General features: G+C 46.3%; 1 protein-coding gene and 1 long non-coding RNA gene across 6 annotated transcripts in view; one reads left to right on the top strand and one right to left on the bottom strand.

Moving 5' to 3' along the window:
• Positions 1-16,488, bottom strand: part of Patj (PATJ crumbs cell polarity complex component) — a 314,427-nt gene that overhangs the window by 12,531 nt on the left and 285,408 nt on the right. For 4 of the 5 annotated variants that reach the window (XM_031377900.1, XM_031377901.1, XM_031377902.1 and 1 more), the window contains one exon: positions 2,767-2,873. In XM_031377900.1, coding sequence (XP_031233760.1) covers positions 2,767-2,873 — 107 coding nt within the window. Of the gene's footprint in view, positions 1-2,717; positions 2,874-16,488 lie in introns of all 5 variants that reach the window. The other variant, XM_031377903.1, reaches the window with a different exon arrangement.
• LOC116096269 lies at positions 8,281-9,935 on the top strand. Its single transcript, XR_004120934.1, has 2 exons — positions 8,281-8,517; positions 9,103-9,935. It is a non-coding gene; the product is annotated as an uncharacterized LOC116096269 (long non-coding RNA).

Here is a 16,488-nt window from a genome sequence, read left to right as displayed (position 1 = left end):
TCTGTAGACCAGGCTGGCCTTGAACTCAGAAATGCACCTGCCTCTGCCTCCCAAGTGCTGGGATTAAATGCGTGTGGTGCCACCACTTTCCGGCTTGGGCCACATGTTTATAAACATTTCTCTGTTTGAATCCTCAGAACTCAGTACAGTGGAGCAGTAATGACGTCATGAGTAAGGTTAGACTTACTGTGGCCTCACGAGCGGCACAGCAGCTGGACATCAGCCCAATTCTGGATGCTTTTGCAGGCATAACCCTTGTTGCCAAGGGTATTGAGAAGGAAAGAGGGGAGAGCTCAACCACAGAATTAGTCTCCTTAGACACCCGTGGCAATTGGGAACATGTGTCATCTGGATCATGTCAATTTATCTCATAATACCTTAATATTTCTTTTTTGAAAAAAAAATTATGTGTTTTTTATAATGTGTGTGTAATGGCTGTTATGGTTTATAATAGTGTGTGTGTGTGTGTGTGTGTGTGTTTAGGGAGGGTATGTGCATGTGAATGTAGATTCCTGTGGAGTCAAGAAGAGGGTGTTGGATCCCTTGGAGCTGGAGTTACAGGCAGCTATGACACTGCCTGACGTGGTTGCTGGGAACTGAACCTAGGTCCTCTCAAAGAACAGCATGTGCTCTTAACCTCAGCTCCTTTCTCCAGCCCAGCCCTGCCTGAACAGTTTTGTCTTTTCCTTTCTTTTCTCTTCTTTTTTTGTTTTTGTTTTTCATTCTTTCTTTTTGAGTCAGGGTGTCTATATCTCTATATTGTGTGGCGTTGGCTATTTTAGAACTCATTATGTAGACTAGGCTGGCCTTGAACTCAGAGTCCTGCCTCTGCCTCCCCAGTGCTGGGATTAATGGTCTGACCACCACACCCGGCAGAGACTGGTTTCTTTTTCAGTTTCTTCTCTTTTTTTAAAGATTTATTTATTGCTGTATGCACTGGTGGTCTGCACGTCTGTTCAGGGTGCCGATCCTCTGGAACTGGAATTATAGACAGCTGTGAGTTGCCATGTGGATGCTGGGAATTGAACTTCAGTCCTCTGGAAGAGCTCGTAACCACTGAGCTATCTATCCAGCCCCAGAGACTCATTTTTAAAGACACTCAGATTTAGCAGGGCCGGAGCGAGTAGGGCCGGCAGAGGTCCTGAGTTCAATTCCCAGCAGCCACACACATGATGGCTCATGGCCATCTGTACAGCTACAGTGTACTCATACACATAAAATAAATCTTTTTTTTTTTTTTGAACAAAAGAGATACTTAGATTTTAGCTGTGGGTTTGTTTGTGCTTGTGGCTCCTAGCCAGAAGCTGTGGAGTTGGAGTAAAGGACCAGGTGACAAGGGCAGTACTGCTCTTCTGCAAAGATCTGGGTTTTAATGTCACTGTTTCATCATGCAACTCAAGGTGGCCTTTGCCTTATAGCACACTTACTCAGCCCTGAGTGCTGGGACTATAGGCATGAGTTTGGTGCCACCCTGATATTTCTTCCCTCCCTCCCTCTGTTCCTCTCTTCTTTCCTTTCTTCCTTCTTTGAGAGATAGGGTACCACATACCCAGGCTTGTCTATAAATCAAGAATGGTCCTCTACCAACTGAACATATCCTTCATCTCCCCCACTCCTGATTTTTTGATCTAAAGAGCTGTTTGTTTTTAATAAAGATTTGTTTATTAATTTTATGTGAGTCACCATCGCTGTCTTCAGACACACCAGAAGAGGGCATCAGATCCCATTACATGTGGTTGTGAGCCACCATGTGGTTGCTGGGAGTTTGAACTGAGGACCTCTGGAAGAGCAGGCAGTGCTTCTAACTGCTGAGCCATCTCTCCAGCCCAAGAATGCTCTTTTTGTATTCTGTCATATCTGATGACATGTATCATGAGGGTAAAAAAAGTAGAAAAAGTTTATATTTTTTCTTCAAGAAAACACACCTAAGAGTATCGCTTAGGTTGAGAAACCATGACTCCCGCCCCTAACATCCTTGTGGATGGCTGTGACCACAGATTCTTACATGAACGCTGGTAGCGTTCACTGAGCACACACTATGGCCACGTGTGACAGGGCAGTGAGGAACAGTTTCAGGCAGCACTTCTCAGAGTGCAGCTGCTCTCTGCCTGTCTGGAGAGTAACCCTAGGGAACCTGCTAATACCGGATTCTCAAGTCTGCAGGGGAACATCTCCTCAGTCTCCACAAAGAGTGTCTTGGAGTGCATGCGCAGGCATATACACAAGCAAGTAGACTTCAGGGGCGGATAGCTTGTGAGAGGTGGTTCTCTCCTTCCGCTATGTGGGCCCCAGGGACCAAACTCAGGTCACCAGACCGAACGCTGAGTGCCTTGATCTTGCAGGCCTCCTGTTCTTATTCTTGTACCAGTTTAGTTCCAGAAACATTGCTTCAATGAACCACTTGGCACTGACTAGCTGTAATGACACATGCTCTCAGAGGGGACAATAGAATTTCTCCTCAGAACAAGGCTTTAACTTAGTGAGTTAAGAAAATGGGACTCCTTGCATCTTGGAGCAGGGCGGACCTGGGCTATAAACCTGCCGTGTCTTAGGACAGAAGGCACAGGCTTGTGTTGAAGCCATGAGAAGCAGTGCAAACGCAGGCCCTACCATGGTCTCTGAAGGATCGTGTGGTGGAGCAGAGCCTTGTGTGAAATAGAGAGCACTGACACCTTGTCAACTCAGCATGAGCATCCCTCCACTCTGAGATCACACACCTGGACCTGAAGCTCAGGCACTAGGCCTACACTGCATTAGAAGACTCACTCTGTGTCTTCCGGATGTCGGTCAGCAGTTGGAGAGCCAAGCTGGGAGCCTGCAGACATGATTTCCAGCTGGGTCGCTATGGCACTTACACTGGTATCTGCCACAACCTGCAGGAGGGAAGGACAAGGTATTTTACTATAAGTTGCAAGGATGCTGGAGAAATCATGGCTGTATTCTATACCTCACTTATCCTGCACAGAGAACTAGACAGATGGATTATTCGTTTCTTGTTCTCTCACTCCCCTTTCTCTTTCGTCTTTCTCAATTTTTCCTCCCCCACTTCCCGAGACAGAGACCCACTGGCATTAAAACTCTTAATGTTCGGCATGTACCTCCATGCTGTGCTGGAGGGTTTCATTTTTCTTTTGAACTCTTTCCATCACTTGACTTCCAGTGACTGCTGCCTCTTCATCCCCTTCTTTATTCTTTTGTGGAACTGGACACTAAACCCAGAGCCTCTGAAGGAGGACGCTATCACTCACTCATCCGTGTGTCCACACCTTCCTTTTGAAACCTTTGGAGGCAGGCAGGGCCTTACTAAGCTGCAGAGGCAGTCTGCGAACATCCTCACTCCTTTGCCTCCCAACAGCTGCTGGAATCACAGGCCTGTGTCGCCAGCCCAGGTACAGTCAGACTCGTGCACCTTTCTGGCTCTGCCTTCCCTTCTTGCAGACTCCTGTACAGTGTGACAGGACCAGTTCCCAAATTCCTGGTCTTTCTCATCCACACTGGGTTTCATGCTATTAATTTAAATACCATCCGTGACAACAATCCCAGCTTTCTATTGCCAGCTTTACCATATCCTCTTGATAAGGTAAATCCAAATCATCTTGTTGGGTCCCCAGAGATGTTCATCAGGAATCCATAGCTACCATGTCGCTAGCCCTCTGCCCCATAGCCTGGGCTCTTAAAGCTGTCTACATCCCAGGTGACTGTGACCTGTTCTTATGGTGTCATAAGGCAAGGTTGGTTGGTACCATCCTTGACTTCTCCGTCTCAAAGCCTCCCAGGAGCTGCAGGTTGGCCCACAAGTCATCTTGTGTGGAGTTCTACAGGAGCCATCATACTGGCTGCCCAGCCTCACTTTTCTCAAGCAGCCAGAACCAAGTTAGCATGGAGCAGATTACTCCAGACCCTGCCTGCAGCCATCTGCAGAAAACTAGATGCTGTGGGGACCACAAACTGAAGCCCTTCCTATGACCTTCAAGGTGTCTTGCCCCGTGGCATTTCTCCTAACATTCCCCAGTGTTCAGCATTCTGACCTCATTGTCCTGCCGGTCGTCTCACCCCCACCCCAGAACAGAGCCCAGGGATCTGGAGGGCTGACTGTCACACTGCACACACAGATCCGGAGAGGAGTTTGCTGGCAGGAGTGCAGGGAAACTTGATCTGATGTAGTTTCAGAACAGACCAACAGAGGGCACACATGCCTCAATTGTGAAACAGCTGTCTGTACTGCCAGTAAAGCAGGAGAAAGGCAATGGACCAGAGGAGGGGTCAGAAAGTATTTGGGGATCATCTCCAATTAGGGGAAAACAGTTACACGCAAGTACAGAGTGTTCTAGAAATAGTCACGGGAAGGATAGTCAACTAAATGGGGAGATGCGTAGCATAAAAGCCTAAGATGTGTAGCATAAAAGCTCCCTTCCAGACTCTCTTCTTCCAGTAGCATACATAGCCTAGAGCCTCTAGACACTGCCTGCTCTCGAGGCAAACTCTTTACAAACATTCCACTCCAGCTTCCCCCAAGCCTGAGCCTCCAGGACCCACATACTCCTGACTTTCTGGCTGCTGGCAGGATCTGCTCTCTGCTATCTCTGCTTACCTCCTGGCTCTGTCAGAGGCCCAGGTGACTTCAGAGTCAAGTGACAGAACATCCATCCCCTGGGTTTAAGTTCCACCAGTGTGCTTATAACCCAGCTGCTACGCTCTACCCAATCACCACTTTGAGATTTGCATTTTGACATCTCTCAGCTTATCAAAATTAAGACACCAAATCCAAGTTTGGACTGGAGGTATAGCTCAGCTTCAGAATGCATGCTTAGAATGTTCCACTCTCAGAGTACATACACAGCATGCACCCCCACCCTACCTCCTCTTCAAACTCTTGACCCCAAAACCCACTCCCCCAGTTCAACAAACTTTTCCTTTCATTTTCCCCTTATTAGCAAATTACACCTCCAGCTCCCCCATTATGAACTAAGAAGGTATGATACTGAAAACCTGTTGTGGCTGGAACCTTTCACCTAGGACAGGCACTGAGGTGCTCAGTCTGAATAGCTTCCTGGTGACTCTTGCTCCTGAATGAGTTCCGAATCTTGTTCACTTGTCATCTTCTCATCTCTTATACCTTCCCCTGTCACCTTCCCAGATACACAGTGGCACTCTCCTGCTGAAACCTTTCACCACTGTCCCTTTGTGGGAAAAGATTCTAAGCACGTGCAGTCCCGACCCCCGACCAACACACACATTTCTAATCTTTTTTCCCGTTCCTCTCAATCTTCTAGAGTTTTCTCCCTGGGATTCTCTACACAAGCCAGTTTAGCCAACAGCCTTCTCCTTGTGTGACCTTCTCTAGTGCCCCTGCTTAGGTTAATTCTTCCTGTTTCTTCTGCGTTTCCAACCCTTTTCTCAGGGACTGTGACAGTGGGTATTTCTGTGATTGTGAATTGCTTCCCATCTTGGCTCCGGCTCCACGAGCAGCAAGAGCATGTAGCCATGGAAGAACCCTGAACAGAATGAGTGAGTCAGAAGCCTTCATAAGGGACAGAAGGGACAGAGAGACTGAGGTGATTATGTGGAGACAGGTTTCTGGTCCTTTAAAGAGAAAGAAAATCTAACAGGTAGGCCCCACTCCATAGAGACAGAGTCATGACAGAGGGAGTAAAGGAGGTCCAGGCACTGACCAAGCTAATGCCATTTTGAATTTTGCTTTTTTTTTTTTTGGTTTTTCGAGACAGGGTTTCTCTGTATAGCCCTGGCTGTCCTGGAACTCACTCTGTAGACCAGGCTGGCCTCAAACTCAGAAATCTGCCTGCCTCTGCCTCCCAAGTACTGGGATTAAAGGCGTGCGCCACCATTGCCCGGCGCTTTTTTTTTAAATGATTTATTTTTATTCTACGAGCCTTGGTGTTTTGCCTCTTGTGTCTTGTGTAAGGGTGTTGGATAACCTGGAAGTGAAATTACAAATAACTGTGAGCTGCCATGTGGATGTTCAGAACTGAACCCTGGTCCTCTGGAAGAACAGCTAGTGCTCTTAACTGCTCAGCCATTTCTTCAGTCCCAATTTTTTCTTTCTACATTTTTTTTTATTTGTGTATGTATGTGTGTGTGTGTGTGTGTGTGTGTGTGTGTTGTGTGTGTGTTGGGGCAATAGGGGCCTGCATGTGCCATAGTATGTGATTGGAGGTCAGAGGTCAACCTGTGGGGATCAGTTCTCTCCTTTCACCATGTGGAATCCCAGCTTTGAACTCAGGCTGACAGGCTTGAAGCAGCTGTTCTATCTGCTGAGCGTCTCACCAACCCTCTGTTTTGACTGCATCTTGTTTCTTTTCCTTCCTTGTGAACTCTCCTGAGTGTTTCTCAATAAAGTGACTTGGACCTCAGGAACCACAGCCACTTTCTTAGCACCAACATAACTCTGCATTGCCAATCCTGAGAAAATGGCCTAAGATAATGATCAACTAGCGGACAGCCAGACCAAGACGACCTGGAATCCTACCCGGAAACTCCGAGTCTCCTTTGTTTTTCTGCTGTGTGCCCAGGACGACTGTCGGCAGCTGACACAGGTTCTCGGGTCACTGTGGTTTCCGGTGGGATTACCCTGCTTATTTAATAAGCTCCTTTCCTGGCCTCACCACTGCCCCATCTCCTTCTGGATTTGATGGGGAAGAGGAGGTAAGACAGGGTCTCTATGTATGTAGTCTAGGCTGCCCTGAAACTCATGATCCTCCTGCCTCAGCCTCCTGAGAGCTGGAAATATAGGCAAGGTGTGAGCCACTAGGCTCAGGCTTTGTGGGAAAAGAAACTGAGCCTAGTCTAGTGGGATTCCTGGGAGCCAGGCGCCTATCAGAAGTGAATGCTTATGGAAGAGAATGGCACATGGGGATCTCATGAAAAAGAAGCACAAGCTGGTCACCACAGGATAGGCTCATGGCACTATGTCGTGCACCTACTAGACGGAACCAGAAAAACACTGCCTGTTTCTCCCTTGTTTCCTTCCTTCCTTCTTTCTTTCTTTATATATATATATATTTGAAATTAGGGTCATGCCGGGCAGTGATGGTGCACGCCTTTAATCCCAGCACTTGGGAGGCAGAGGCAGGCGGATTTCTGAGTTCGAGGCCAGCCTGGTCTACAGAGTGAGTTCCAGGACAGCCAGGGCTACACAGAGAAACCCTGTCTCGAGAAAAGAGAGAGAGATTAGGGTCTTCACATATAGCCCTGGCTAGCCTAGAATTCAGAGATCAGCCTGTCTCTGCCTCCCAGGACCTGGAACTACAGGCAGGCACTAACACCTCCAGCCCTTCTTCTCCACTAGAGACTGTGCAGCTCACTTTGTAGCCCAGGCTAACCTGAAACTCATAGCCATCCTAGAAGCAGCAGCTTCTAGACTGCTGTGGTTACTGGCAGGAGCCACCGCTGTGTCTGGTTGGAATCTAGTACTCTCTAGTGAGATGTCAGGAAGCAATCACGGAGCAGGCAGGAAGAAGAGCTCCAGAATTTACTTTCCAGGCATAGCTGTACCCTCAGTTACAGTCCAGTTACACTCATTACAAAGCTTTACCATCAAGCTGGAAAATATTAAAAAACAAAACAAAACAAAAAAACAACAACAAAAAAAAGGCCTGCAGTTTTTTTCCCACAACCAGCTCTAAAATTAAAAGGGAACCACCCAGAACCCTCTTGCCAGTTTTGAAGGAGTAGAACCCTCAGGCTAAGTGTTAAATAAGAAGGACAGCAGGTCTCCTGTGGGGAGACCCAGGACAGCAAATCTGCCACCTGCAGGAAGAGCTGACTGACCAAGAAACTTGATAGGCAGTGGCTAAACCTTCCCTGGGGCTTGGCTTGGGAGTGGGAGGAGCTACTCCCTAAAGGTTAGGTCAGTGGTGTACAAGTTCAACACTGAGGTGGACCTACGTGTCCTGCTCAGCCTTGCCTCTGAGCACCAGGGACTGGAGACTATGGTCTGAGGTAAGTAAGCCCAGGCTCCTTTGGGGAGGCAGGGGAAGGCCAACAAGAGCACAGAAAATAGACTTTATTTTTCTTTATCAAGTGAATCTTGGACTTGTGGTTTTCAGCTTCACTGGGTTCTGAGAGCAGGGATGGGACTCGGGGAAAACAAGGGAGAGAAGTGGTCATGTCCTCAGAGAGGTGTGTAGTGTGTGTCATGTGAGGGGCAACAGGACCCAGTGACAGTCAAAGTAGGAAGTGACACAATTAGAGGCCCTTTATGAGGCCCGGGTATCATGGTCTCTGCAACTTCAGGTGTTCTAGCCTCTGGGTTCCCTGGCCTGGAGAGGTGAGAGCCTGTAACCAGCGTGGTAGAAATGAAGATACTCCAAGAGACACCTATGTCTCTTCATCTCTCACACTATTGAAACAAGGAACTCTAATAATCTGGGTATTTCCCTGGGAAGCTTATGCTGGGAGAAGGAAAAGGGGTCAGCTAGAGGGAGAGCCTGTCTTAGGAAAGAGACGCCACACAGTTCTAACACGTCACGGGATGAGGTGGAAGTCCACACAGTGAAGGTCAGTGGTGGCAGAAAAGGTCTTGGACCAGGATGCTTAGGTGCGCATATCCTTGGCCCTCTCTTTAAGCTTCAGTCTTAACTTGAGGACTCTAAGATAGACTGTGTGTGTGTGTCACTGGGTCTCTTTGTCCCTACTACAAAGAGGGACACACTGAACCAAAATTCCCTTCCTGCTTAGCACTATTAATGAGGCTCTTTAGGCTGGCTTTCTGTGCATGAGCTCATGCTGTGACTCCTAGGTTTGGTGACAATCCTACCCTAGGATCTATGGTCTGGCCTTCTGCCTCATGTGGACTGGAACCCTTTCCCCTCTTTCCCCAGAGGAAAAGGACAGTTGGGAAATATGGCTGATGCCATCCTGCTCAACCTTCAAAACATTAGTCTGGTCAAAAATGAGTTCTCTTGACATTTGTGCCTGGTGATGGAGATGCACAGGGGGCAGGGTGGGTGGTGAGACACAGAACTGTTGGGCGACAGGTATGAACATATTAAATCTAGTTGAGCTGCCTTACTGACCAAGTGGCTGCAAAATTTAAAGATTTCTCACTAGACATCTAATGGAAGTATTTTGTACCCCCTCCAGGTGTAGTTACTATTAAAGACTTAGTAATTACAAGCCTGAGTCAGAACAGCCAAGCAGCCTGAAGGAAGAGTCCCAGCTTCTCCAAGGCAGAAGGGACCAAGACGAGAAGTATGTAATCTGCCTACCCAAAACTACCAACAAGAAGGAAGAGGTGGGAAGATCTATCATTGCAAGGAAGAGGAGACCTAGACAGAGACAGTGTGAAGAACAGCAGCCATGGAAGCAGAGACCCACCTCCAGAAGGAACTGGGTACAGAGGCCCACCCACCAGTGACCTGGGAGGCTACCAACCGGAAGGAAGAGGAAGGGAGGATTCAGCTACCCAAGGACAGTGAGCTGCAGGACAGGAAGGCTAAGAAAGACGTGCTGTCTTCCAGGCCTAAGGAACAGTCAGCAATATCCATGGAGTTGGAAAATGAGCCAATAACCATGTTCCCCCCTCCCACCACTCTCTGCCAGGGTGTATTCCCCCCTCCCACGGCACTCACGCCAAACTCTGTGTTTCCCCCTCCCACTGCGCTTGCTGGTCAGTATGTGTTTCCCCCTCCCACTGTGCTCACAGCTCACTCTGTGTTTCCTCCTCCAAATGCCTTGTTCTTTCATTGTGGTTCCCTGTCCAATGGAGTTTCTCTCTCAACCTCCAATTCCTTCAGCTCCTTTATTGGGGTTCACCTCTCAAGCCATTCTTCTTGAGAAAGAGTTATTTCATCAGATATACTGGCTTGTGCCACAGCTACTGGGACACTACATGACTTAAAAAATAAAGCTGAACTCAACTACAGCATTATGTTCAGCAGTTAAGTCAATCTCTGTTCAATAAACTTTCTGGTTGAGTCATTTGTACATGCCTTTACTGCATGGACCACAAGATGAGCAGCTCTCCTTAACAGGTTTGGGGGCTGGTGGTGGCCCTTTAATCTCAGTACACCTTTAATCTCAGCACACCTTTAATCTCAGCACTTGGGTGGCAGTGGCAGGAGGATCTCTGTGAGTCTGAGGCCAGCTTGGTCTACAGTTCAGGTCCAGGACAGACAGGGGTACACAGAAGAGCCCTGTCTCAAAAAAAACTCAAATCAAACAACAAGAACAACAACAACAAAACAGTTTTTGGGAGATTATGTCTTGGAGAATTGAGAAGTCAAGTATAGTTTCTGAGAATGTGGGCTGTTCTAAAGCACACAAGCCTATGCTCCCTGCCTGAAGCTTTCCTGAGCATTTAATCGTGCTAGGGAACACTGTTAGCTGTTAGATTTGTCGGGGCCCAAATCTCTTTGGTATAAAATGTAAAACTCAGCATTCACACCCAGCCTGCATCTGTACCTAACCTGCATCCTAGATCCAGAAGTGCAGATGTGTAGAGATTGCTCAGGAGAGCTGAGTGGCCAAGGTGACCCTGAGACAGTGGGCATGCTAAAGAGCAATGAGCGCCTAGAACTAGCTTTGGTAGAATGTGAAGCAGCGGAAAGTATTTATCTAAAGTCCACCGACAATGGCTCTCTTGACATACCAATTTTTAGGCCTCTTAAAAAATAAGTCTAAGGGTCTAGATTGTAACACATGAGAGGGGCAAACTGGCTGCTAGACACAGAGCCCTCTAGTGGCTCAAATCCCCAACATCACCCAGAATACTCCAAGGATTTCTCCCAGGATTATTTAATTTTTATTTTTTTTTTCTAGTATCAAGGATTAAAACCAGGGTCTCATGGCTTGTGTTTGCTAGGCAGGCAATCCAGGTTGCCCCTCAAGACAATTTCTGTGATGCCAAGAGGAATTTCGCCATTCTCAGATTCCAGATGTTATAAAGAAATATAAAATAAAAAAATAAAATATAAAACTTAACATAAGGAAACATGAGCACTATCCATTGTGGCCTATTTAGTCTTCAGCAGCTCTATAAGGAGAAGGCTGTGCTGTGTGTTGCTGAGGGAACCTGCTAGGCCTGGAGAGGCACTGGTTACTGTGCACTCCACTCACTTGTTCCACAGTTCCTGTCCTTTCCTGCATCATGAGGCTTTCTCGTCTTCATGAACCCCAATGTCACTTATCCTTCAGGTCCTGCATAGCCTCACATGCAGAGCTTTACCATTATCTGATGTCTAGGGCATATCCTATACTGAGTAAGCCAGAATCTTAAGAGTAAGCTGTCCTCTGACCACTACACATGCATGTACCAAATAAATGATGAAGTAAGAATCCTCCACCAGCACTTGGGAGACAGAGGCAGGCGGATTTCTGAGTTCGAGGCCAGCCTGCTCTACAGAGTGAGTTCCAGGACAGCCAGGGCTATACAGAGAAACCCTGTCTCAAAAAACCAAAAACCAAAAAACAAAACAAGAATCCTCCACCAGCCAAACTTTAATGGAAGAGTCTGCTCCTCCATCCCTCCTTCTCTCTGACAATATCTCCACTCTTTAGCAATTTCTTTCAGTATTTGTTTCCATGTTCCTAAATAGCATAATTTTACTTCTATTTGTCGATTTAACTAAATTAATTAATTGGGTTTTGAAACAAGGTGGATAGACTATGTAGCCTAGGTTAGCCTTGAACTCCCTCTAGAGCCCAGGCTGGTCTGTGATAAGTTTCCTGCTTCAGCCTCCTAAACAAGCAGCTACTCCTCGCTGATGAACTTTTAAATGACCTAGTCATATTCTTGGGTGGACAGCAAAAGCTGTAAGTCATCTGATCTTTTCACTGACGTGTCATGGCCACCCACGTCTCTGACTTCCTACACTGTGATGTTTGGCTATATTGTTTAATATGTAAGAGGAGGGAAGGTTCAGGCTGGTTTTGCTGAATGCAGGGACTTAACAAAGGTCTGTGGATGTGGAGAGGAACTGTGGCAAGCCTGTCATTGCGTCTTCATTTTCCAGCTTCTCCTCTGCTACCTTCAACTTTGGGTCAGATTCCTGTTCAACTCTGTACAGCAGACATGTTAATCATTTAAGGATGTTCCTCTGGCAACCTCCCCTTTCAAGGCTGAAGGCACCAGATAAGAATAGCAAAGGTTTTTTTTTTTTTTTTTTCAAGACTTTAGGAGACATAATCAACACACCGTTGATAATCCCCTGCTCCAGAGCGGCACCTACAAATCTCCAGTCCTTGCTCTAAGCCTGAAGTCATCCTGACAAACTCCAACTTGCCCTCCTGATTCCTTTCAGTGTCATTCTCTCCTTGGATTCTAGGGTCGTAAGTCTCAGAGACAAACATCCTGTGCAGTAGATCAGAACTGCCCCTGGCAGGGGTGATTTCCTCGTCCTGATAAGACTCTGTATGGCCAGTGCTCGGAATATGCTCAACCAGAATGACCTGACCATGGCTGTGAGCCACAGTCCCCTCCATGGGGGATGGGGGGGGGCGGGTGGTGAGGGTGGAGGTGATCTGAGGACATCTATCTTTCCAGAGCAGCCAGACTGAAAACAAGCTCCTCCCTAGCCTTTCACCATTACCTGTCTCATTCTCAACATGGGAGGCAAGCGGTCAGCCAAGGTTCAGTGGGATCCCAGCACTAGATTTCCTTAGCTTATGTTAGAGGTTGAGGGTAGCCTGGGCTACACAGCAGGAACTTGTCCCCAAACAACAACAACACAACAACGATGACAATAGAAGACAAACAAAACAAAACAAACAAACAAACACCCCCCCAAAACCTTCCAAAGGTCATGACTTAATTTTTACCTAAATGCTATTCTTACTAAGCCTGCTACTTCCTGTATGCTAATGTTTCCTTGATTATGGTGTAAATTTATTTCCCAGAGTATATAGTTAGTACATATTTTATTTTTTATGTTTTTATTAGATCAGCTTTACGTTTTTCAATTCACCTCACACTCCCAGGACAGTTAGGTATATTGGATTCTCAATACCTCATTTCCCATCTTAGTTTAATCTTATTACTATTCCTTATATTAGTGTGTGTAAGTCAGAGGACAGCTGTCCAGTGTCAGTTCTCTCCTCCCACTAAGGGATCTGGGCTTGAACTTGTGCTGTCAGGTTTGCATGGCAAGTGCTCTACCCACTTAGCAACCCTACCCGTTTTCTCCTCCTTAGCTCAGAGTCGTTCTTCTCAATGTGCCCTTCCCTCTGCTCCACTTGGACAGATTGGGCTCTGTGCCCACCGACGGGGACTTTAACATTGCCCAGCACAACAGCATCTTCTGTCATGGCTGGAGTACACCTTGAAGTAAATTCTCTCAGAAAACTGATTTAAAAAAAAAAAAGGCCCGTGGCATTCAAATGCCTTGCTCTTCATAGTTAGCAAGTACTTTCCTCTTAAAAATGTAAAGTCTAGGTAGGCATTATTCTTTTATTATTTGATATGTGCACTGATGAATATGTCTTCACATTTCTTTACACCATTCCCCCCCTCCCAAGTGTTTCAGTTTACGACTTCTACTTCTTGGACATTAGGTTTCTTGGTTTAATCCCTCGGTCCCCTTGCTCTCCCCAACACTCATGTGTGGTTCTAGGATGGAACCCAGTACTCTTCAGGTGAGCCACATGTCTTGCTCCTTCTCTACGCTTTCTTAACCCTTCTACCACCGGGGCCTTTTCTGTTAGTTCCACAAGCTCTAGAGGATGCCCCTGAAGAACTACTTCCTAAAGAGACTCTTAATCATTCTCTCTTTGATTTCTAGATTTTCTTCTGATCTCCAAATGTGGTCCTAGACTTTGTGATCCCTCTCTTTCATTTTGATTTATTTATTCAGCCAGTACCTAGTAAGTGCTGTGTGTGTGTGTGTCAGGCAATGGGGTGTTAGCTCTGCAAAGTCCAAGTGGCTTGAGTCTGCCCTCATTTCCAGCACTGAGCATGTGCAACATGCTTCCTTGGCCATGAGGCTGCTTGGCCTCCCCACACAGTGTTCCTAACACTGCAATACCATCAAGAGCACATTATCCAGGAAAAAGTAGAATGGGATACTGAGATCAGGAGTTCAAGGATGACCTTAGCTGAATAGTGAGGCCAGCCTGGGTTGTCTGTTTAATTAATGTTGCCTCAATGCTACAGAGCCCAACTCTCCAACTTCTGTCCATGATAGAAATGCCTGACATGTTTTTTCCCCTCTTATGTCTTCAAAGAAAGGTAAAAAATTAGAAACAGTTTTCCCCCTAGTGGGCTAACAAGATGGTTCAGTGGTTAAGAGAGCTTGCTGGTCTTGTAGAGGACTTGAGTTCATTTCCCAGCACCGACATCAGGTGACTTACAACTGCATGTAACTCCAGCGCCAGGGGATCTAATACTCACTCCTGGCTTCCTTGAACATCTGCATATATGTGGTATTTACTCACAAAGACACAGTGACAAAAACACGAGACAGACAGTCAGACACACACACACACACACACACACACACACACACACACAAACATCTATACATAAATTTAAGAAAAGATAAATCTTAAAGCAAAAACAAATTTTTTCTATCAGAGTATGACACCTGGATTAAAAATAGTTCTATAGTCATATGGGAAAGAACTGAGCAAGACAAATTCTCAAATTACAAGAGGCAAATAAAAGTAGGAATATTTAGAAACATTTTGAGCAGCCTTGTCAACCTCAGCTGCTCACCTGGAGTTGTCAGTAAGCAGCCGCCAGCCTCAGAGGCAGGGACATCTACTCCTTCTTCTACTCAGAGGTGGCGAGCTTCCTGAGTGTGAGCCGCCAGCCTCAGAGGCAGGGACATCTACTCCTTCTTCTACTCAGAGGTGGCAAGCTTCCTGAGTATGAGCTGCCTTTGCTTTTTCCCATGCCAACAGCACTTGCCGATGATGGCTTTCTGGGAGACACCGTAAGTCTTCTCCATGGGCTGGAGAGATGGCTCAGCTGGTAAAGTGCTTGCCTCTCAAGCATGCAGACCCAAGCTCACTCTCTGGTATCCATGTAAAAAACAAAGGAAGTAGTGGTGTGTGCCTATAATCCCTGTGTTGGAGAGGTAGAGACGGGTTGGGGATGCTGATGGTGGATGTGACTGAGGAATGGCCTTTGTCCTGTACGAATGCATACAAAACCATGCATACACACGTCATTTTCCATATCACCAGGCACAATTACCTGGACTTTTTTTTTTTTTTTTAACTTCCCTTCCAATGGCCTATCTGATAATGAAAACAATTACCTAGTGATGAGCCAGCTGCCATATAATTGTGTCGCACACGTTTCAATGGATGCAAACACCATGTGACTAGAAGGTACTTGAGAGGGGACATTGCTACACAAGCTCCACATTCTTGAGTTCGACTATCTTAGCTATGAGATAGTCCACTGATGCTCAGAGCGCAGATGAAGAAAGAAAACAGCAACTAACATGATTTTCAAGAGAGAACACTTTCAAATTAAATGTCACTTTCTTCTTAAAACACAGAAACAGAAAAGGAATAAAGACCTCTTTCAGAAACAGGCTACTGAGAGTGAGTAAGCGGTGTGGTGCAGCCCTGAAATCCCAGCAGTGTGGAGCTGAGGCAGAAAGATCCCAGACTAGCCAGAGATACACTGAGAGACCTTGTCTGAAACAAAACCCCAAATCAAACAAAACAGCTGTCAGAGTGGGCAAAAACAAGTCACTCTTCTTCTATAGCTTGTATCTGAAACAAATTAAAAGTACATTTTCTACTTTGTAAAAAACATTTAAATAAAATTTTAAAATATTTATTTCACACTTTCATTTCAATGGGTGTTTTGCCTGCAGATATGTCTGTACACTAAGTGCAGGTAGTGCCAGAGGAGACCAGAAGAGGGCATCAGATGCCCCTTCAACAGGAGTTACAGAGCCTGTGAACCACCATTTGGGTGCTGGGAATTGAACCTATGTCCTCTGGAAGAGCGGCCAATGTTTTTACCTGGTGCGCTATTTCCCTAGGTCCTTTATAAGAACTATTTCTAAAAAGTACACTGACAGAAGCAACTTAGCAAGAATAAAGTGTTTCCTTTGAGACCTTTGTTTTTGTGAGAAAAGGTTTCAGTCTAGACTTACCTCTAACTTTCTATAGCACCAAGACTGACCTTGAACTACTGATCCATTGGCCTCAATGTTCTGAGACTCGGGATTATAGATATGGTTACCAAATTCAGCTTCTAAAACTAAGTTTTTGTTGACTTTTTTGTTTTTTTAAATATAGTATCTCAAGTACCTAGGGCTGGCTTTGAACTCACTCTGTAGCCAAAGGTAACTTTGAACTCACTGAGGCCAAGGGTGGTCTCCAACTCTGGATCCTCTGCCCAGCCCCCATTGCTGAGAGGCGTCATGTCTTCCAAGGTAATTTAAAAATGTAGTCTTTTGGGGGGCAGGGCTGGAGGGGTGCTGGGACTTAACTCTGGGCTCTGTGCACGCCATGCAGTGTTCTACCACTGAGCTACGTCTTACTTCCAGCTTGTGGCATGCTTCCTCGTGT

Source organism: Mastomys coucha, unplaced genomic scaffold, assembly GCF_008632895.1.
Source record: "Mastomys coucha isolate ucsf_1 unplaced genomic scaffold, UCSF_Mcou_1 pScaffold18, whole genome shotgun sequence".
Classification (NCBI taxonomy): Eukaryota; Metazoa; Chordata; class Mammalia; order Rodentia; family Muridae; genus Mastomys; species Mastomys coucha.
Note: the sequence above shows the minus strand (reverse complement) of the source record. Positions and strands in the feature narration are given on the sequence as shown.